This window comes from Humulus lupulus, chromosome 2 (assembly GCF_963169125.1).
Source record: "Humulus lupulus chromosome 2, drHumLupu1.1, whole genome shotgun sequence".
Taxonomy (NCBI): domain Eukaryota; kingdom Viridiplantae; phylum Streptophyta; class Magnoliopsida; order Rosales; family Cannabaceae; genus Humulus; species Humulus lupulus.
Window position 1 is genome coordinate 216,823,951 of NC_084794.1, and position 22,321 is coordinate 216,846,271.

Below are 22,321 nucleotides of genomic sequence, written 5' to 3' on the forward strand. Positions count from 1 at the left end.
ACGGGAAAGGCACCGACTGAGAGAACCGAGAGAGACCCTTGGCTGTGCTGACTGAGAGAACCGAGATGCGGGTGGGAGAGGCGCTGGGTTCGTCTGGGTTCCTCTGAGAGAGATTCACAGTGAGCGGGTGGGAGAGGCACTGGGTTCGTCGGCGCTAGGTTCGTCTGGGTTCGTCTGAGAGTGATTTACAGTGAGCGGGTGGGAGAGGCACTGGGTTCGTCTGGGTTCCTCTGAGAGAGGGATTCACAGTGAGTGGGTGGGAGAGGCGAATTCGTCTGGGTTCCTCTGAGAGAGAGATGGATTATGCTATGGAGTGAAAATGGAGAAAATGGGAGAGACGGGTAACGTGGGAAGAGAGAGACAGACGGGAATGAGGGAGGGGAAATGGGTTTTTCTTTGTCTTTTCCATTTTCAATTAAGCTGCTTTGACAAAAAAAAAGGACAACAATAAGCGCCAATAATGAAATAATACTCCCGCCAATTAAATGAACAGTGTGATGTATAGATTATGTAACTTTTTAATAGCGTTTTTTTAATAATGTCCAAATGCAATGCTATTAATGAAGCTTTTTCTTGTAGTGTTTAACTGCCTATAATATGCTCCTATCTTTGATTTCCCCCAATTCACAGCCTCAAATCTCACACCTTCCTCTTCAAAATCCCAAAGCCTCAACCAAGCTAAGAGAGAGAGAGAGAAAAAAAAAACTAACGTGAGAGAGAGAGAGAGAGAGAGAGTAACTAAGGTGGGTGTGTTTTGGTGATTCTAGTTACTTCCAAAGTTATCCCCTTGGCACCAAAATGACCAAAATGCCCCTAGGTCAAACCTTGCTCTTTAACGCCCCTAAAGGCAATATCGTCATTTGCCATGTTTCCCGCTAGTCCTCAAGTAATTCTATAAATTCCCAATTAATTCCAGTATATACCCAAATAATCGCCAAATAACTACCAGTTACCTAATAAATCCTGAATACGCACTAAGTTCCCAGCATACCCCTAGGCTCACCCCGACCCAGGTATTTAACACCATTGTGACTATTATGCTAATTCGCTCACTAGGATCCCCTCGAGCTGTATATCGCAAATATATCTGCATAATATTGTGGTCTCTATCATAAAACACACATAATTACATTTATACCCTTAATAGGCCAAAATTACAAATATGCACCTCTTAACCATAACGAGCCCACATGCATATTTAATACATCTAAACATGCATATCTAGTCATATTATAATATAACTCAAGAAATTAAATAATGATACACATATATCATAATTAAATCACATAATAATACAATTAAATCATTTATTTCCCTCTCGACACACTAATCAAGGCATCAAGCCTTATTAGAAAATTTGGGACATTACATTGAGCATTATAAATGTGAATTATGTGTTAAATCTAAGATGGTAAACAAACCTCTTATGAGTGTTGAAAGGAAAATTAATTTGTTAGATATGATACATAGTGATTTATGTGAATTGAATGGAATAATTACCAGAGGTAGACATAGGTATTTTATTACCTTTATTGATGATTGTTCTAAATTCACATATGTGTACTTGCTTAAGAATAAGGATGAGACCTTTAGCATGTTTAAAATCTATAAAGCCGAAGTTGAAAATTAATTGGAAAATAAAATTAAAGTGATAGGGGCGGTGAATATTTTTCCAATGAATTCAATGTGTTTTGTGAGATGCATGGTATAATACATGAATGTCAAGCCTCTTATACACCCCCAACAAAATGGTATAGTGGAAAGAAAGAATGGAACATATGTTGAAATGATAAATGCTATGTTATTACATGCAAATTTAAGTTTTGTGTTATGCGGAGAAGCCTTGCTTACCGCTTGTCATAATCTAAACCGAATTCCTCTAAAGAAGAATCAAATTTCACCATATGAGATATGAAAAGGAAAGAGGCCCAACCTAGGGTATTTCAAAGTGTGGGGGTGCCTTGCTTATTGCAAGAGCACGTAGTCTACAAGGACCAAGTTGGGTCCAATGGCCATCAAATGTGTGTTTGTAGGCTATGTCTTAAATAGCAAGGCTTATAGGCTATTAGACTTGGAGTCTAATGTAATAATTGAGTCAAGAGGATTTGAATTCTTTGAGATTGTTTATAGTGACAATAAGCCACAAGAACCGATCTCATTAGAAGGTACTCAAGAGGAGTTACCTTCAAGGGTTGTAGAGCAATCGATATTGGAGACTCTTTACCTAGTAGAGGGAAACCACAAGGGAAACACTTGGAAGTATTCTATGGTACTTCAAGTGGAGGATGATCAAACTTTCCAAGAAGTTATGTCCTCAAGGGCTTCTAACTTTTTGGAAAGAGGTAATAAATGATTAGATGGATTCAATTATGTCTAAACACACTTGGGAGATTGTTGATCTACCACTAGGATCAAAGCCAATAGGTTGCAAGTAGGTCTTTTGAAGAAAATACAAAACTAATGGGACCATTCAAGCCTATAAGGCAAGATTGGTGGCCAAAGGGCATAGATTATTTCGATACCTATGCATTGGTAGCAAGGACAACATCTATAAGATTGTTGTTTGCCTTATCATCAATACACAACATATATGCTCAGCAAATGGATGTCAAAACAACATTCCTAAATGTTAACCTCGATGAGGAGGTGTACATGGAATAACTGGAAGGGTTTGTTCTAAGGGGAAATGAACATAAGGTGTGTAAGCTTGTTCAATCATTATTTGTTTTAAAACAAACACCAAAATAATGGCATGAGAAGTTTGATGAAGCCATTGTTTTGGATGGGCTTAGACACAATAGTGAAAACAAGTGCTTATACTCTAAGACTTGTGATGACAATCTCATCCTAGCGTGTCTATATGTTGATATTAAGTAATGAAATGAAAGGCATAACAAAAACGAAGATGTTTCTATCTTCTAAGTTCAAGATGAAGGACCTTGGAGATGTCGATACCATTCTAGGTATCAAAGTTAGAAGGAATGTGAATGGATATGCCTTAGGTCAAGCTCATTATGTTGAGAAAATGCTTGAAATTTTTGGTCATCTTAATATCAAAGAGGCAAACACACCCTTTGATTTAAGTCTAAAGCTTGAAAAGAATGAAGGGAGAGCGGTGGCTCAATTAGAGTATGCAAGTGCAATTGTGAGTTTATGTATGTTGCTCATTGTACTAGAGCGGACATTGCATTTGTAGTTAGTAAACTAGGTAGGTTTACTAGCAACCTAATTATCTTACATTGGAAGGTTGTGGAAATAGTATTTGGATACCTTAAAATGACCAAAGAGTTATGCCTCAAATATTCTAAGTTTCCTTGGATATCCGGTGTAGGAGATAATCTCTCCACAACCGGCTGGGTGTTCACCCTTGGTGGGGGTGCCCTTTCTTGGGGATCTAAGAAATAAAGATGTATATGTCACTCAACCATGGAGTTCGAGCTTATAGCTCTGCGAAAACAAACAAAGAAGCTGAGTGACTAAGAGATCTTATCTTAGAGATACTGAAAACCACAGTTGATGTATCGAAGAATTTGATACATTGTGATAATCAAGCCACTTTGATTAGATCTTACAACAAGATATATATTGGGAAGTCTAGACATATAAGTCTAAGACATGACTATGTGAGGGAATTGATTGATAAGAGTATCATATCAATGTCATATGTCGAATCTTGTGAGAACTTAGCGGATCTGTTTACCAAACCTCTTGGGAGAGATTTGGTGAGTTCTACAAATAGAGGGATGGTGATAAAACTCCTTGAAAAATAGATTCCCCAATGATGGCAATCCAACTCAAAACTTGTATACATCAAGTGTAGAGTTCAACGGGTAAGAACAAGTAATTAATAAGGGAATAGCTTCAACATTAACAACTTAAAGGTTCCATCAATGATGGGTTAATTTTGGTTGCTACCAGTCATAAGGGTTAAGCCATAGGCTTTTAATAAAATTCAGTTGAAGAGCAACAAGCATATCTAAAGGTAGCAAAAATGATGTAAGAATTTCACCTATGTGAACCTAGAGGTGGTGTTGCCTCTCCAGAGAGTAGGAGTTTTCTCTCTGAATGGTTCATGAATGGATCAAGCATAAGGCCGTAAAAGTGCTAAGTGCGAAAAGTGGGAAATAGATGAGTAATCAAATTGAGGTGTGTGAGACATTACCTGTTTTTATCACTAGGAATGTTGAGTTCAATCTTTTAAGAATACCTTAGCATTTCGGTAGAAGCTTTGTAGTGTTTTCACCAAGATAAAGTTCAAACCCAAAATGTACTTTATTTTATGCACTAATATCATTTGGCTAGAGGATTGAGGATGCATTTAACCAAGTGGAGTATTTTTGTGATTGGTTAAATACATGGTGAAATTGGTTAGGCACGAAGAGGCATAAAAACCATATCGATTTCACTAAAGTCAACATATGATAGTTGACTTTCGGTATAGACATTTATAAATCATCTTTTGGGTCCAAAGTGTTTCTTTGGAGTATATAAGAGTACCCAAAAATTTTGGGAGCATTTAGGGATTTTTGAGACAAGTTTTGGAGCGCCAAGTCAGAGGCATCGGCGTTGTGTCGCCTCCTAGAGGCGACGTGTCGCCTCGGCCGTCCGTACGAATCTGTACAATGACGTGTTTTGGCTCCAAAATTAAAATTAAAATGCTCTAATCTTATTGGTTGAGTCTAATGAGGTTCATATACTATTTAAATAGTTCATTTGAGTTAATTGGTGACTTGATCACTCACCTCTCTTTCTCTCTAAAAGAACCCCTATTTCTCTCTCTAGCTTTCAAGATTACTAGTTTTCTCGTAGATCATCATCAAGAAAGCTTGACTTGTATGAAGGTTCAAGGCTTGTGAATCTCAATCTCATTCCATTGTTGTAGCTTCAAGTAATCTCAAGGAGGAGGCTAGGAATATATATTTTTGGACAACAAATCTTCATTTGTGTCAAACCTTGTTACATTTTGTGGTTCACATAAAATCATAGATGTAACACCCCAATTTCTTGAGACGTTAATTGACCCATACAATAAATGATTTTAAAAAATATTTTTTATTATAAAGAAATCAAACGTGAATAACAATCTAAACGTTTAAAAAGAAAATAAACTCTAAAGTTTCATAAATATTGTTTAAAAAAATAAAATTCATCATTTGACTTCATAACGAGACTCACAACATAATTCAAAATGAGAATAAAACATATCTTAAAACTGAACAGAAAACATTAAAACTTCCAAGTAGGCTCAACCCCTAATGGTCTTGATATCCATGGCATGTACGTCCTCTGCTGAAACTCTCCAACTCATTGCCCTATAACAACTTCCTAGCCTTTACATGTAGCACAGAGTACCCGTGATCCAAGACCCAGCAAGAAGAGTTGTGTAGGACACAACCCCCCTTAAATTGTACCCAAAAACATAGCTCAATTCAAAACAACATAGATAATTAAATCATAAATATAACACTAAGCAACAGGTCACATTCATAGTAAAATATACATAGTGCATTAAAGCACATAAGAACATAAGCATGCATTTCCAACATATCATAGGCATGCTAATTTGTAACGTAGACATGCATTTAAGAACATAAGCATGTTAAGCAAAATATCACACATACAAGTACTATAATTAACATCTAACGTAAACTACTTAAAACATATGACATTCAATAGGATAACCATATATCAAACGTAGTTAAATAAACATAAATTTTCTACCATTAAGAGTGCATCAAGAGTACACACTGCGCATGTGTCCACTCTTCTTACCTCAAGTCCATGTAGCAACAATAATTTTGTTCCCTTCAAGTATCCTTACCGAGCCCTGGTCACAACATAAAAATATTTACTTTAAAAAAAACTTATAACTCAACCCAATATCATGAAATTACTCTTACTCTTTCTAAGACCCAAACCACTCTAAAGTGTCTTTAAGAAAGTCCTAAAAAATGTCCCCAAGTTGTTAGGGAGGAAGTCCCCAATGAACCCAATGTGAAACGGTTTCAAAACAGCCTAAAAACAACCAAAAATGACCCTTTTGCAATCAAGCATCGTGGCCCTAATATGGGTGTCTCAGCCCTTAAGTTTCCCAGTTTTGGGGCATTCTGGGAGCCTAGGCGCGCTCCTTTTGTGTCGCGGTTCTGGTTCGAAAACCAAACGCTGACTTAACTTCGATTGGTCATATCTCCCTCAATATATATCTCTTTTTGATGATTCTTTTTGGGTTTTTCTCGTCTTGAATCCCTCTATATCATCATACAATTTTTAGAGATGAATTAAATATTGGGTTTCATGCCCTTATAAAACCATGTCGGACATGTAGCACGATTTCATATTATCAATAAAAGTAGTAGAAATCATTTAGTTTGACAACTGTGTTGCTTGCTTGTTTTATTACATGATTATTGAAATAATACAAACATTTATAAAATCCCGAACATATGGATAGTTACAATTATAGTGACTAGGTCATAGTGGATTATAGTTGTAATTATATGTTCAAAAGAACGAGTCCTAAAATTAGATCAGTGCATTGGATTTTCACTGATTAGGCAATCTACGATATGATCTACTTACACATTCAGGGTGTGATGTCTTGTCCAAGGCATTGACCAAGTAGATAAGATCGGATGTATGTAGTTACATCGGACTAGGACCGATATTGATTATTGATTGATAAATAAGTATCGTTGTTATCAAATCTAATCAATGTCACAACGTTGACCATATATTAATTCGATCTTAATTCTGAGTGATAATATTCTGCTAATTATATTATTTAAATCTTTTGACTTGTTCGTTACCAGCTTACCCTACGGTCTAGCCCATACTTACATCTTGGAGATTTATTAGTGTAATTGAGTGGGAGTACTATTCATAGATACGAAATCTATAACTTCTGTATGAGAAGTGAAAAGATGATTTCCTTAATTGCTTTGTTCAAAAGGTTAAATGATTGAGATCTCATTTCTGTGATTAAGTTCACGAAAATATCATTTATAAGGAACTTAGTGGGAGTTAAGGATAAAATACTGATGAGGGGTAAAACGGTAATTTGCACCCAGCTCATTAGTAAGTCATCGATAGAGGATTGACTGATTGTAATGGTTATAACAATCGATAACGTATTTATGATTTTGAAAATACGTTCTATGAATTCAAGAGTTCAATTCCAAGTCTATAGTGGAGTCATGAGGAATTAATAAGGTAGTGAAATTATTCTTAAATAAATTCACGGTAACTTATTGGAGTTTGATTTCATGGATCCATGGTCCCCTTATCACCTTTGAGTAAATCATCTAGAATGTCTCAATTAATTGATTTAATTGTCAATTAGGATTTTTAAAGTTGACTAGGTCAATTTTGGAAAATTTACAGAGATATGAGATTTAGAGAATAAAAGAGAATCTTTGGGTAAATTTATTAATATTGATAAATTGGTATCAATATAAATAAATAATATTAAATCAAGTTTCAAATTATAATTAGTTAATTTGAATAAGGATTTAATTAATTAATTAAAAAAATAAAATAAAAGGTTTTGAATTTAGGCCCAGTTGGGATTTAAATTCAAAACAAAGAGATTGGGCCCAAGTCCATTTATGGCAGCCCAAGGCTTTTATTTTTGTTTATTATTTTTAATTAATTTAAATTTAAATAAATCTCATTAAGTTGCCTATATAAGGAATATGATATCTAGGGTTTTCATAAGCAAGTGAGTTTCAGTTGATTGGTAAGTGAAAACCTAGACAGTCTAACCTTTCTTGGCCACTCTCTCTTCTTCTTCTCTGCAAGATCTCTATCTCATGTATTGAGAACTAGCCCACACTAGTTCTAGGTTGATCAAAGGTTTGGTGAGGAAGACTGTGTTGCTGATCTTGTTCAATCTCTTGATAATACTCTGCTACAGAAAGGAATCAAGGGTTAGAAAGATTGAAGGATGGAGTTGTTCCAGTTCCGCTGCGTAATGTAAGTTTTTACTTTACTCTGTATTTGTATCAATTTCATAGGAGCATGTTCTAGGAATTTGCATGTTTGTTTGATAATATGTAAATTGCATGAAAATAAATAAAGATCCTGCAATGAGTTTTTCCAACAATTGGCCTCAGAGCCATAGGTTGCTATTTTATTTTCATGAATGAACATGTATGAAATTGATTGATATGTTAGGTATTAATTGGATGGTACATGTTATTAGTGCATATGTTATATTTTCTTATGTAAATTTAGCAATAATTTGGTTGTTTTTAGCTTGTTTTGAATTTAAAAACTGCACAGATTTAAAAAAAAAATATTGGACTGTTTTTTGCGGTGTGTGTGCTAGGCACGCATGGAGCCGCCGCCGGGACCCGGGCGTACGGACGTCCGTACGACGTCGGTGCCGGAACCCGCGCCGACATTTTTTCGCGCAAAAAAAAAATTAAAATTGGATATTTTGTGCAGTTAGGTTTAAAATATTTAAAATTGATTGTTATAAATAAAATATTAAAATTAGTTATCTGATTATTCAAGATATTTTTATTGTCTAAAATATTTATAATTAGTTATCAGATAATACTAGATATTTTAAATTTGGTTAAAAGATATTTTGATATTTTAAAATTTGTTAAAATATTTAAAAATAAAATATCTTATCATTCCTAACAACTTAACAACCTTGGTGAAATTAATTATTTAAAATTGAATTTTGTTTGATAAATTCTATTTTAATTAATTTAATATTTTGTAAATTGTTTAATTAATTATATTGAATTTTGTCCGATGAATTCTATGTTAATTAATTATGGTATTTTGCAAAATAGTATATTGTTGTGGTATATTTGCATAATTTAATAATACATGCTTATAGAGTAACATGTTAGGCCCATCCAATTATCAATATATCAAGCATCATTATTAAGTTATTTTTTGCATTTGGGCTTTAAATATAAGCATAGTGATGACCCAATTTTTGTGTTTAAAAATTGTGGGAAAACTCAAATAAAACTTTCATAAAATGTTAGGTTTTATTTGGGCTCAATTGAACATGTAAAATTTAAATTCCTCTCTTGTGGGTAGTTCCACTTGTGAAGGCCCGTTTGCTTTGCATTACTAGATTGGGCCTAATCAATTGAATAACAATTAATAAAACAAAGGTTCAAATTCCTGTCTTTTTGGGATTTGTGTGGAAGTTAGGGAGCCTTAGTAGTAGGTCCGACATACTGAACCCAACTCTCCTCCATGCAAACTCGAATTGTTAAGGCCCATTTACCTAAGTTGGACTTAATTGTATTAGGTTATTCCTTTTAGTCGGACCTAATAATTGATTAGAAACATATTAATTCTAATTTTTGGATTAATTTTCAATGGTAATTTTAGAATTAATGGAAAAATTATAAACTATAGTTTGTTGATTATTTTTATAATTTGGCGAACCTTAGTTGGTTTATTGATTATTTTGATAATTTGGAAAACCTTAGTCGATATTTTTTCAAAAAGAATAAAATACTAAAATATTTAATAATGAGTTTTAAAAAATTTCAATTCGATCTCCACCGTTGATTTAACAAGGTTAGAGTTCAGTGGGGCCTCATGGCGCTTTGATTTCGTCTCCCTACGGAAGGTGTTCACTGGACTTCTTAACATGGTTAAATTTCTTAGGATAGATGGTTATATATGGACCTTCTATAGACTCATCCCTACGGTGACTATAGGAATTAAGTCTATAATAATTGAAACTGTGGGTCAAACTCATAAAGTAAGAAATATTTGTGACTCTCGCCTACCGGGACACATGAGTTTCTGTTACTTTGATCGGATGGAATAGGTAGTTAATAAAAGTCTATGACATTTTATTAATTGAGATGTTTCTCTATTTAACTACATGAATATTTGTGACTCTCGCCTACCGGGACACATGGGTTCATGGCTAGCTAAAGTACCTAAGAAATAGAAGATAAGTGTTTTAGTATTTTGCTTATCTCAAAACATTTTGTATGTTATACTATTTCTAAAAAATTTAATGAATAAATGTTTGTCAAGCAATGCGTTAATTTCTACTTAGTTGATAATAGAAGCTCTAGGCTTCCCACCTCATACTCTCTCTGATCTCTAAAATGTTACTCTATGGTGAGAACCTCACGAAATGTTTGTCCAACATCAACATGGTGTTGATTTTAGACAACATCGAGTTTGTGATAATCAAAGATATTCCTATTTTTCCCATGCAACGATCACCAAATCCTTCAAAGAGGATTGTTGATGGTAATTCGAGCAAATGAAAGAATGCTAATACTACTAAACAAGCTCAAGGAGAAGTTTCTTTGAGCTTCTTCTTCAAAGAGCAAAGAGGAAGAAATTCATACAAAAATAACAAGAAGTCAACTGGCAAGGCACAAAATGCTGCAAAGCATCTTGGAGCAAGGCTTGATTATAAGTACACAAAAAGGGGAGTGTTTCCAACTGCAAGGAGACTGGGAATTGGAACAAGATTGCCTGGAACTCAAGGCATATGGAACCCAAAATAATTAAATTTGTCTTGGATGCACGTGATTTTAGAGGATGATACTTCGGTTTTGGATCGCTGAATCACAATCTACTAAACATGCATGTACCTTTTTACACTTTTAACATTGGGAAAGCCATGAAGGATAAAAAGACACGGCTTGGTATCCATCATGGGTTGTTCATATCAAACAAGGCAAAAATATAAGCTTGAATGAATTTTGGAAATAAATATATTGTTTTAAGACAATGTTTATTTTATTCCGATTTTCAATGGAAATTTTAATTTAAGTTTTTCTTATTACATCACAACAATTTGTAGTTACTTTCACAAGTAATAAAATCATATTTCTTTAAATGAATGTGAATTGTGGGGTGGATGTATGAAAAACAGGCTATACCTATTGCAACGAAACGAACCCTATGTTATAAATAATGAGTTGTTTACGACAGCTAATTCTAGGACCGTTAAACGAAAAAAGATCAATAACGTTAGAAATGACATACCTTTGGCATTTTCTCTTTAGTCATATTTGTTATGATAGGATTCAAAGACTAACAAAGGCTGGGCCTTTGAGGGAACTCACCTAGGGTGACCTACCTGTTTGTGATTCTAGTCTCGAGGGCAGAATGACAAAGCGTCCATTCTCTATGATAGGAGAAAGGGCCAAAGAACCACTAGGGCTAGTATGTTCAAATGTGGGGACATATGAATGTTCAAGCGAGGGGTGGTTATGAGTATTTCGTCACCTTCATCGACGATTTCTCTAGAGACTCATGTAAGTACCTAAAGCATAGGAATTCTGCGAATTTGTTAAGAAGTTCAAAGAATTCATTGCTATGGATTTAAAACCAAATTAGGTAAAACGTTAAAGATCTTGCGATCTGATAGGGGTGGAGGATATTTGGATAATCATAACCAAGATCATTTAATTGAACTTGAAGATTTGTCTAAAACAACTGCCCCAAGGACTCCGCAACAGAACAGTGTTGATGAGCAATGTGAATCGCACGTTTATGAAAATGTGTGTTCTATAAGCTATTAAACTCTACCAACTTCTTACCCAGATTTTTTCTGGAGACATACTACCTAGACCGCATGTGATATTTTTTTTAAATGTTGTGCCGTCTCAAAAGCTGTCTCCAAGACACCACTTGAATTATGAAATGGTCGTGAACCTGGTTTACGTCATTATGGAATTTGGTGGTGTCATGTTTTTGTCATGAGGAAAAAGGTAGAAAGCTAGAACAATGAGCTGAGGGTTTGCTTGTTTGATGGCTATTCTAAAGGTACTCAAGGTGGTCTGTTTCATAGTCCAGTAGACAAGAAAGTGTTTGGCTCTACAAATGCTACTTTTATGGATAATGACTACATAATGAATTTTAAGCCTCATAGCAAAATAGTATTAGATGGAAAAACAATAAACTATTGTTCCATCCTTACCGACGCAAGTCGATGAAAACAAGGTACATTTAGAAACCACTAATCCAAGTCAGAAAGTTACGATGCCTCGTCATAGTAGGAGGATTTCTCGGAACCTGGTACCTATTATATGGATAGTGAAACCCACAAGTTGGTTAGGGACACAAGTAACAATGATTAGTTGGCCTTTAAATAGGCAATGGGTCAGTCTGAAAGGGATTTTTGACTCGAAGCCAAGTACCAGGTAATAAAGTCTAAGTACTCTTAATTTGTCTGAGATCTTGTAGATGTGCCATTGGACTTTAGGCCTATGGGGTGCAAGATGATCTATAAGAAGAAGAGAGGAGCTGATAGAAAGGTCGAGACATTAAAGGCTCGACTCGTGGCAGAGAGCGAAATTTGACTTAGAGAAAACTTTTTCTCTGGTAGCCATGTTAAAATTCATTTAGTATACTCTTATCCATAGCCACAACTCTTGATTAAGAGATAAGGAAAATGGACATCAAAGAAGAATTTTTCATGGCTATATTGATGAGACAATTAACATGCATCAATCAGAAGGATTTAAAGTAGTTGGACAAGAAATTCGACAAGTTGAGTAAGTCAATCTATGGACTTAAACAAGCTTCGCGCTCCTGGAACTTAAGGTTAAATGGAAGCATTAAGACCTGAGTTTTTGAACAAAATGTAGTTGATCCTTGTGTTTGACAACTTAGGGAAAAAGACATTGTGGTGTTTTTAATCCTTTATGTAGATGATATCTTATTCATTGGAAACAATGTCAAGAAATTATCAAACATAAAGAACTGGCTAGAAACGAAATTTCAGATTTCGTTGTAGCAAGTCGTGTTCTTGGTATCTAGAACATCAGGGAAATAAATAACTAAACTTAAGCTCTAACTCAAGCGACCTACTTTAGTGAGGTGCTTGGTCATTACTCTGTAACAAATTCTGAGAATGGATGTTTAGTGTCTTGACATGGAATTTATTTTTCTAAGTAGCAGTCTCCACAGACTCCTCAAGAGAAAGAAAAGATGTAACAAATTCCTTATGCATTTGAAATTAGAAGTCTAATGCATGCTATGTTGTGTGTTGTGATCGAAGATATTCTATGTAGTGGGAGTGGTGAGCAAGTGTCAGTAAAACCTTGGAAATAAACAATAGATGGAAGTCGGTATCTTTGATGGACTAGAGACTATATGTTAGTCTTTCCAGGTGGATCTTTGTACCTATTAGGCTACACATATTCAGAAATTAGACTGATGTTGATGACAAGAAGTCTACTTCTGAAAAATGTGTTTACTCTTGGGGGTGGAGCTATGATTTGGAGAAGCATTAAGTTATCTGCCATTTTAGAATCCACTTTGGAGGCTGAGTACATAGTTGCATCTATGGCGGCTAAGGAAGTTCTATACGGATCTCGGTGTTATTCCAGAAATGGATAAACCACTCATTTTGTCTAGTGACAGTAATGAGGCAATAGCGAATTCGAAAGAACCTCGAAGCTACAAAAGAGCAAAGCATATAGAGAGAAAGTACCACATTATCGAGGATGTGTGGCGAAGGTGTGAAGTGAAGGTGATGAAGATAGCATTGTAAGGCAGTCTTTCATATCCCTTTACAAAGATATAAGCAGAAAACATAATTGTGAAGCATGTAGAATGCATGGTTTTGAGAAACATGTCCCATTTGTTTTAAAAGGGAAAGTGGGAGTTTTTTTGGGTTTTATGCCCTTATAAAACCATGTCGAACATGTATCACAATTTCATATTATCAATAAAGTAGTAGAAATCATTTAGTTTGACAACCGTGTTGCTTGCTTGTTTTATTACATGATTATTGAAATAATACAAACATTTTTAAAATCCCGAACATATGGATAATTACAATTATAGTGACTAGGTCACAGTGGATTATAGTTGTAATTATATGTTCAAAAGAACGAGTCCTAAGATTAGATCAGTGCATTGGATTTTCACTGATTAGGCAATCTACGATATGATCTACTTACACATTCAGGGTGTGATGTCTTGTCCAAGGCATCGACCAAGTAGATAAGATCAGATGTATGTAGTTACATCGGACTAGGACCAATATTGATTATTGATTGATAAATAAGTATCTTTGTTATCAAATCTAATCAATGTCACAACGTTGACCATATATTAAGTCGATCTTAATTCTGAGTGATAATATTCTACTAATTATATTACTTAAATCTTTTGACTTGTTCGTTACGAGCTTACCCTACGGTCTAGCCCATACTTACATCTTGGAGATTTATTAGTGTAATTGAGTGGGAGTATTATTCATAGATACGAAATCTATAACTTCTGTATGAGAAGTGAAAAGATGATTTCCTTAATTGCTTTGTTCAAAATGTTAAATGATTGAGATCTCATTTCTGTGATTAAGTTCACGGAAATATCATTTATAAGGAACTTAGTGGGAGTTAAGGATAAAATACTGATGAGGGGTAAAACAGTAATTTTCACCCAGCTCGTTAGTAAGTCGTCGATAGAGGATTGACTAACTATAATGGTTATAACAATGGATAATGTATTTATGGTTTGGAAAATACGTTCTATGAATTCAAGAGTTCAATTTAGAGTCTATAATGGAGTTACAAGGAATTAATAAGGTAGTGAAATTATTCGTAAATAAATTCATGGTAACTTATTGGAGCTTGATTTCATGGATCCATGGTCCCCGCATCACCTTTGAGTAAATCATCTAGAATGTCTCAATTAATTGATTTAATTATCAATTAGGATTTTTAAAGTTGACTAGGTCAATTTTGGAAAATTTACAGAGATATGAGATTTAGAGAATAAAAGAGAATCTTCGGGTAAATTTATTAATATTGATAAATTGGTATCAATATAAATAAATAATATTAAATCAAGTTTCAAATTATAATTAGTTAATTTGAATAAGGATTTAATTAATTAATTAAAAAAAATAATAAATAAAAGGTTTTGAATTTAGGCCCAGTTGGGATTTAAATTCAAAACAAAGAGATTGGGTCCAAGTCCATTTATGGCAGCCCAAGGCTTTTATTTTTGTTTATTATTTTTAATTAATTTAAATTTAAATAAATCCCATTAAGTTGCCTATATAAGGAATATGATACCTAGGGTTTTCATAAGTAAGTGAGTTTCAGTTGATTGGTAAGTGAAAACCTAGATAGTCTAACCTTTCTTGGCCACTCTCTCTTCTTCTTCTCTGCAAGATCTCTATCTCATGTGTTGAGAACCAGCCCACACTAGTTCTAGGTTGATCAAAGGCTTGGTGAGGAAGACTGTGTTGTTGATCTTGTTCAATCTCTTGATAATACTCTGCTACAGAAAGGAATCAAGGGTTAGAGAGATTGAAGGATGGAGTTGTTCCAATTCTGCTGCGTAATGTAAGTTTTTACTTTACTCTGTATTTGTATCAATTTCATAGGATCATGTTCTAGGAATTTGCATGTTTGTTTAATAATATGTAAATTGCATGAAAATAAATAAAGATCCTGTAATGAGTTTTTCCAACAAAAAATACTCAAAATTCATGAGGAGACTCTAACTTCATAACCCTATCAAATTTGATGCAATAAAACTTCTTCTTCCCCAAGCTATGAATATATATTACAAAACCAGTCCTTATATCATCATTGATTCTTCCATAGCATGTTTATAACATTAAAACATGTTCATAAAATACCCTAACATGAAATTCTAAACATGTTCATAAAATAACCTAACATGAAATTCTAACAATTAATTCATAACATCTACCCTTAAACCCCATGAGCAATCATAAACATGACCTAGATTGTAAAGAGTAATAAGATCTTATCTTCAAGTTGATTCTTAGTTCTCCAACCTTCTAGACCTCAACCTTAGAGAGAATCATTGCTTTGATCGATACAGCGACTGAAAATAATATGATAGATTAAACCTACTTTATTGTAGTCTGTAAATACTAACCCTAAAACCAAAAGACCGAGTTGCCCCTAATTCTAACCCTCTCATAATTAGGATCTAGTCCTTTTTGTAATTTCACATAAAACTAACAATTTTCAATTTTCTTAATTAACTTATGACCCAAAATTCCTCTAAATTACACTATGGCCCGTAACTACAAAATTCGTGACACTAAGGCACTTACTATTTGAAGGAATCATTGTTGTTGCTCATAAACGTACAAAACTTCAAAAATGATTCACATAATCATATTTCAAATCATAACATAGTCAAATAGACACATAATCATGTATTTACATAAAATTACCAAAATACCCCTTACTAATGGAAGCAGATATTACAAATATCCCCTCCTAAAAAGAAATTTCATCCTCAAAATTTACCTAAACAATTCTGGGTATTGCTCGAACATAACCGATTCCAATTCCCACATTGCTTCTTCTACAGAACCATTCCTCCAAAGGACCTTGACTAACTCGATCATCTTATTCCGTAACACTTTTTCCTTCTTATCAAGGATCTTTATTGACTTTTCCTCATAAGAAAGGTATTCTTGCACATTCAACGTCTCATAACTAAGAATATGAGACGGGTCTGTAATGTACTTACATAACATGGACACATGAAAAACATTGTGCACTCCTGCTAGCGCTGGAGGCATAGCTAACCTATAAGCCACTTCCCCAATTCTCTCAAAAAATCTCCTTAACTTTCTTTCTTACGAGGAAAGAAAGAAATCAAGGACTTTACTTTCCTTTCTTACCAAACCTTTTAATTCCCTTCATAGGCGAAACATAGAGGAATACATAATCTTCGACTTGGAACTTGACATGCCTACGTTTAGGATCAACATAACTCTGTTGTCGATCCTGTGAAGCAATCATGCAGGCTCTTATCTTGGCAATAACTTCATTCGCTTCTCGTACCACTTCCGGGCCTAAATACTTACTTTCACCCATTTCATCCCAATGAGTTGGCGATCTACTCTTTCTTCCGTATAACATCTCATACGATTATACCCCAATAGTTTACTGGTAACTATTGTTATATGATTACTCTATCAATGGAAGGTACTTGCTCCATGATCCATTAAAATCCAATACACACGCTCTAAGCATGTCTTTCAGTATCTGTATTGTTCTTTTCGTCAGTCCATTTGTCTAGGGATGGAATGTTGTACTAAACTTCAACTTAGTACCCATCGCTTTTTGTAATCCTTCCCATAACTTTCATGTGAATTTCGGGTCCCTATCCGAAACTATCGACTTCGGTATTCCATGAAATCTCACAATTTCCTGCACATAAAGCTCTGCATACTACTCTACTATATACACTGTTCTGACAGATATAAAGTGTGCTGATTTTGTGAATCAATCAATGATCACCCAGACTGAATCATGTTTCTTTGTGGTCTTAGGTAACCCCACCACAAAGTCCATAGCAATCTCTTCTCATTTCCATTATAGAATATTTAACGATTGTAACAACTCGGATGGTCTTTGGTGCTTTGCTTTGACTTGTTGGCACGTAAGGCACCTATCGACATACTCCACTACATCTTTCTTCATTCCAGGCCACCAATATAACATCTTCAAGTCTTGGTACATTTTCGTAGTCCTTAGATGTAATTATTAAGGAGTAGTGTGTGCTTCATAGAGCATGATCAACAATAATAGGCTTACCAAGTTGTTTACAATAAAAAAGGAAGAAAACCCTAACAACTACTCCAACTAAAGGTCCAATAAGTCACCAGCTATTGAGCATAAAAAAAATATGAGGTAAACTAGGTTTCCAAACCAAATGAGCATATGACAGATTTATCCCACTACTGACAATCAGCCAAAATACTTCCAATAAAAATTGGGAAAAAATAAACTCATTATTCAAACAAGAAATAAGGGCAAAATAGCAACGACCGACTATGCTCATGAAACTCGACTCAAGAAATCAGTAATTCACGAAGCACGGGGTCAATAAAGATAGAGATCGAGGACTCCCCAAATCTGAAGCCGAATGGAAGCATGATCGAGATCCCCGCATAGGCAAATTGAGCAAATCGATGGAACACCAACCATCCAAAAGGACAAACAACCATTCTCCCAAACACAGAAAATAAACATGCACCAAACTAAATAAGCTTCACCAAAGGCATATTAAATAAATCCTCACAAAGGAACAATTGGCCGATGAAGGGTGAACAACAACATTATTAATTAAAAGTAACACAAACAAAATCAAAATAAATAAACAAAAATCCATATTAATTAAAAAGACAATAAGCATCATAAGGTTGATTAGCCACCAAACCCCTTCACACCATACCATCCCTCCCTGAAATGCAGGCCACCAACAGGGCCAAAGACCCACCATCGAAGACCCTTAAGATAACGAGAGAACCCCATCCCCGAACCAAGCATCCCTGCCACAGGCAGAGAACCAATCCCGTCCCGAGACCAACAGAGAAACACAGATTCGACGAAGCTACCGGCTAGAGAAGCGAGAGTCACAAGGAGAATCTAGAGGGCGAAGAAGCTGACAACCAACCACCTACACATTAGGGAGAGCCTCTCGACCGAAGCCTTGTCGGTGACCAGAGGCCAACCAACGAAGCCCCGATCAAGAGGAGATCAGAATATGGTGATGACGCAAGGCACACCAAACCCTAGTCGCCCACGAGAGAGAGAGAGAGAGAGAGAGAGAGAGAGAGAGAGAGAAAGAGAGAATTATTTTTGAATTTTCTGATACTTATTTATTTATTTTATTTACTAATATGAGAAGAAATATTGTGAATGTCACATAAAAATAAGGAATGTTTTAGTATGATCATTTTTAATTTATGGTGTAAATTTTATGTTGAATATGGCAGGAAAAATGAGTCAAAAAACCTAATGACTTGTACTATAAAATAATCCTGAATTAAAAGAAAATAAGATAAAGAAATATACATGTAACATGTGTTTAGATAAAGATATACCAAATTGTCAAATTCTATAGAAGGGTGTTAATCGGTCGGTTTTGTTGGGTTATAACATACTTTAATAAACCCAACGTAAAAATCGGATTGCAAAAATATAACTCTAACTCGTCCAATTAAGAAGAAAAAAAAGTTTAACATGTCCAATGTTTTAAGCAGTTTGGTCGAGTTAACCCGCCCAAACCAATCTTATGTTTTTTTTAAATGTTCAAATAATTAGATTCAACAAACTAAAAGTATATTATACATCTTCCAAACTTAAGACATATTATTCTAAATTGAAACTGTAAAATATTATTCTAAATTCATTTTTAAAATTTTTAAAATAATATTTAATATTACATATAATATATGTAATAATATACATAATATATGTAAGTATAAATGAAAAAAAAAAAAATTGATCGGTTTATTCGAGTTATTTGGGTGGGCTTGTATAATTCTCAAACCGCCAAATATAATAATTTTGCGGTTTGAGTTTTTATCGGATTATTCAGGTTGCATTTTTTATCAATTTTTTCAGTTTGGTTTGAACGATTTATTCGAGTTGGGTGGTTTGCAAAAACTTTTGCACAACCCTCCTATAGAAAACTTGCCAAGTTCAGACCAACTTTCTTGCCAAACTCTTGCAAGATTCTAGAAGTTTGAGGCTTATTAATTAAGAAACTATTGTTTTTGGTGGTGAACTCAATGAATTAGTCATGTTTCAGTGACGCGGATTCCATCAGAACCCTTCTATAGTCAACAGAGTATTATATTTTACTATTTGCATGAATTTTTTAATTCAAATGAATGGTCTCCATACGACTTTGGAGGCAATGAAAAGGTCCAATTTCCCTTTAAAAAAAAAAAGGAAAGGTACAAAATTGAATTATTAAATAATCAGATGAATTACATTGACTCCTCTGAATTAAATCAAATTTACGCCCTGGATAAAAAATATTTATTTTAACCCGAAAATTTAAAATAATGATACAAACAACTCCTCTTTTAGACGATCTATAACGAGTCAATACCATATTTGCCAAAATTTTACAATGTTCTAATATATTTGTTGCAAATTAACTTAAAAAATCAACAAAATAATTTAATTTTTATTGAAATTATATAATTATTAAATAAATAAGTAAAAAGTTAAAAAAATTTAAATTAATATAAACAACATTAATTAGTAGAAAAAGAGTAAATAAAAGATGTCATGTATTATGAGCTAAATTTGACTTGTATTATATTTTGTGTCAGCTTATATTGTATCAAATTTAGCACATATTTTACATTATCATAAAATCTCATTTTGTCAAGATGTGCTAAAAAATTGCAATACACTACTTTTATACCATCCATTCGAGATGCTCTTAGTTAACATTTACTGAAATCTTTCACAGTTGATTATTATTTTTTATTCAATTTAATTTATTTGATTTAAAAATAACATTTAGTTATTATATTTAGAAGAACATGACTAAAATTCAGGTGATTTTATATATCTTTCTAAACACATCATACTGGTCTTTCTAAGTATGCATATGGTAGGGAGTAACATACTTCTTTCCCAAATAAATACGTGCATTTAAAATATATACTCAAATATTATACACAGTGATGTGGTAGTTTAACCTAGCCAATCACATTTATAAAATAGGGACCCACTGTTTTAAAAAACAGTGACATGTCACTGTGTGTAATATTTAAGTGTAGCACCATCATTACTCATAAATTTTAGGATGACCTAGAGAATTATTATTGGATCTATTTTTCAATAACAAGTTACTCCTCATTCTCTTTTCAAGTTTAGGAACCATCCATATACATACTCGTTTGAAATCGAGGAACAATCCATATAAATAGTCTCTTAATACATGTTTTGTTAAATTTTGTACATGCTTACAAAGCACTCAAATGTTTAAGTAAAAAATGTTATTATACAAGATATATGTTGAAAAAGAAAAGAAAAGAAAAAGAAAACTACTATTTATTGAGAGTGAGTGAACACCTTTTGTAGACCCAACCATTGACCAATATATGTTTTAATTTTTCAGAATTTGGCTACATGTCTCAAATGTTAGTATTTTGGCCTAGTAACTTACTCATGAGATTAGCTCATTTGTAATGATCTCTAGAATCTAGGACTGTAATCTCTAAGGTGGTGTGAGACAGTTTTAAAAGTAGAACATCCAATTAATATGTGGTTTTACTTATACACACATGACATGTCATGTGACAATAAATTGATAAGAAATTATAGCTCACAATTATCATGTCAAGTCAATCTTAGATATGTAGATAGAGATTTCACATTAATCAATAACATAAATTTGAACACTCATCATGTCTTTGTTTAATTTCACAACTAATAAGAAGAAAATATATGTTAATGATGTATGGAATACATCATGACTTATAGGTAAGTATAAATATATATATATATATTATTTGATTGTTTGTTTTATTTGGGGAGACACATATTATTATTATTATTATGAATCATGTAAAGATGCATTGAATAATGCGAAAACGTGTCATTTTATTTGTATTCCAGTACATATTAGTATATATGGTATTAATCTTAGTTCTCCAATAACTCAACGTACAATTATTTACCAAGATTAGGAAAACCACACCAAAATTAACATTCCAAGCTTTTCAAAGGCTAAGAGAAACAAATGAAATTGGGGTATACAAAGCAAATTATGGCCTAGCAATGACATAATGAAGTGTCGGCTACGAACTTTGAAATCTCATGCATAAAGCAAAAGGTATAAGCAAACTTGTAATTAAGTGGTTTCGGTTTTAGCTCTGTAATGGGCATTATTATAGCTACTTGTATACTCCAAAAGCATATAATTCTATATTATTAAAACAAAATTATTTCCCTTTCAAATCATTGTATTGTAGTAGTGGAAAAGCATGCATGCCCCCCTTTCTAGAAGGACTCAGCGAAAAAGTGTTATTTTTAAATTATATATGCAAATAGAATTTTGATAAGTAAACCCATGTTTGGTTTCTCTTTCACCTCCACATGACATTGATAATGATCACTATTTCAATTCTTCCATTAAAAGACCCCAACAATTATCTTCCTAACCCTCTTTTTGTCTATTTTTCACAATTGATGCTCAGTTTTCTAATTGGGCCATTACTTAAATAATTTTTGCTTTGTCTAGTAATACCTTTTTTTTTTCTTTTTCATGTAAGGTCATTTGTATGGTTATAGCATGCGCATGGATTTGCTCAATTGGATTAGTCTTGAGGGAGTATACTTTTATGACTATTTGCTTAGAGTGTACAATTTCAAAGTCTTGCCTCGACATGTTGAAGTTTTCCACTCTTATTATTGTCCTTTTTAATTGATTCCAAGATGTAACTTATCTTTACCCTTTTGATTTGAACCAAATAGATTAATAATAAAATAAATCTCTTCCTCTTTTTATCACTAATGTTTTTAATCATTATTTTGCCAAAGTAAGCAAC

At 33.7% G+C, this 22,321-nt stretch overlaps 1 protein-coding gene across 1 annotated transcript; it reads right to left on the reverse strand.

Moving 5' to 3' along the window:
• Positions 1–16,255: 16,255 nt before the first annotated feature.
• Positions 16,256–16,835, reverse strand: LOC133815163 (uncharacterized). Its single transcript, XM_062248033.1, has 2 exons — positions 16,640–16,835; positions 16,256–16,470 (listed from the first exon to the last, which is right to left on the reverse strand). The coding sequence occupies exons 1-2, from the start codon at positions 16,833–16,835 to the stop codon at positions 16,256–16,258; spliced, it is 411 nt and encodes a 136-aa protein (XP_062104017.1).
• Positions 16,836–22,321: the final 5,486 nt, after the last annotated feature.

What these genes read in the sequence shown, in the direction of transcription:
- LOC133815163 (XM_062248033.1), bottom strand. Translation starts at nt 16,835, where the DNA reads ATGGGTGAAAGTAAGTATTTAGGCCCGGAAGTGGTACGAGAAGCGAAT. An exon ending in GAAGGGAATTAAAAGGTTTG is followed by an intron (nt 16,471 to 16,639) that starts GTAAGAAAGGAA and finishes AGTACATTACAG; the next exon opens with ACCCGTCTCATATTCTTAGT.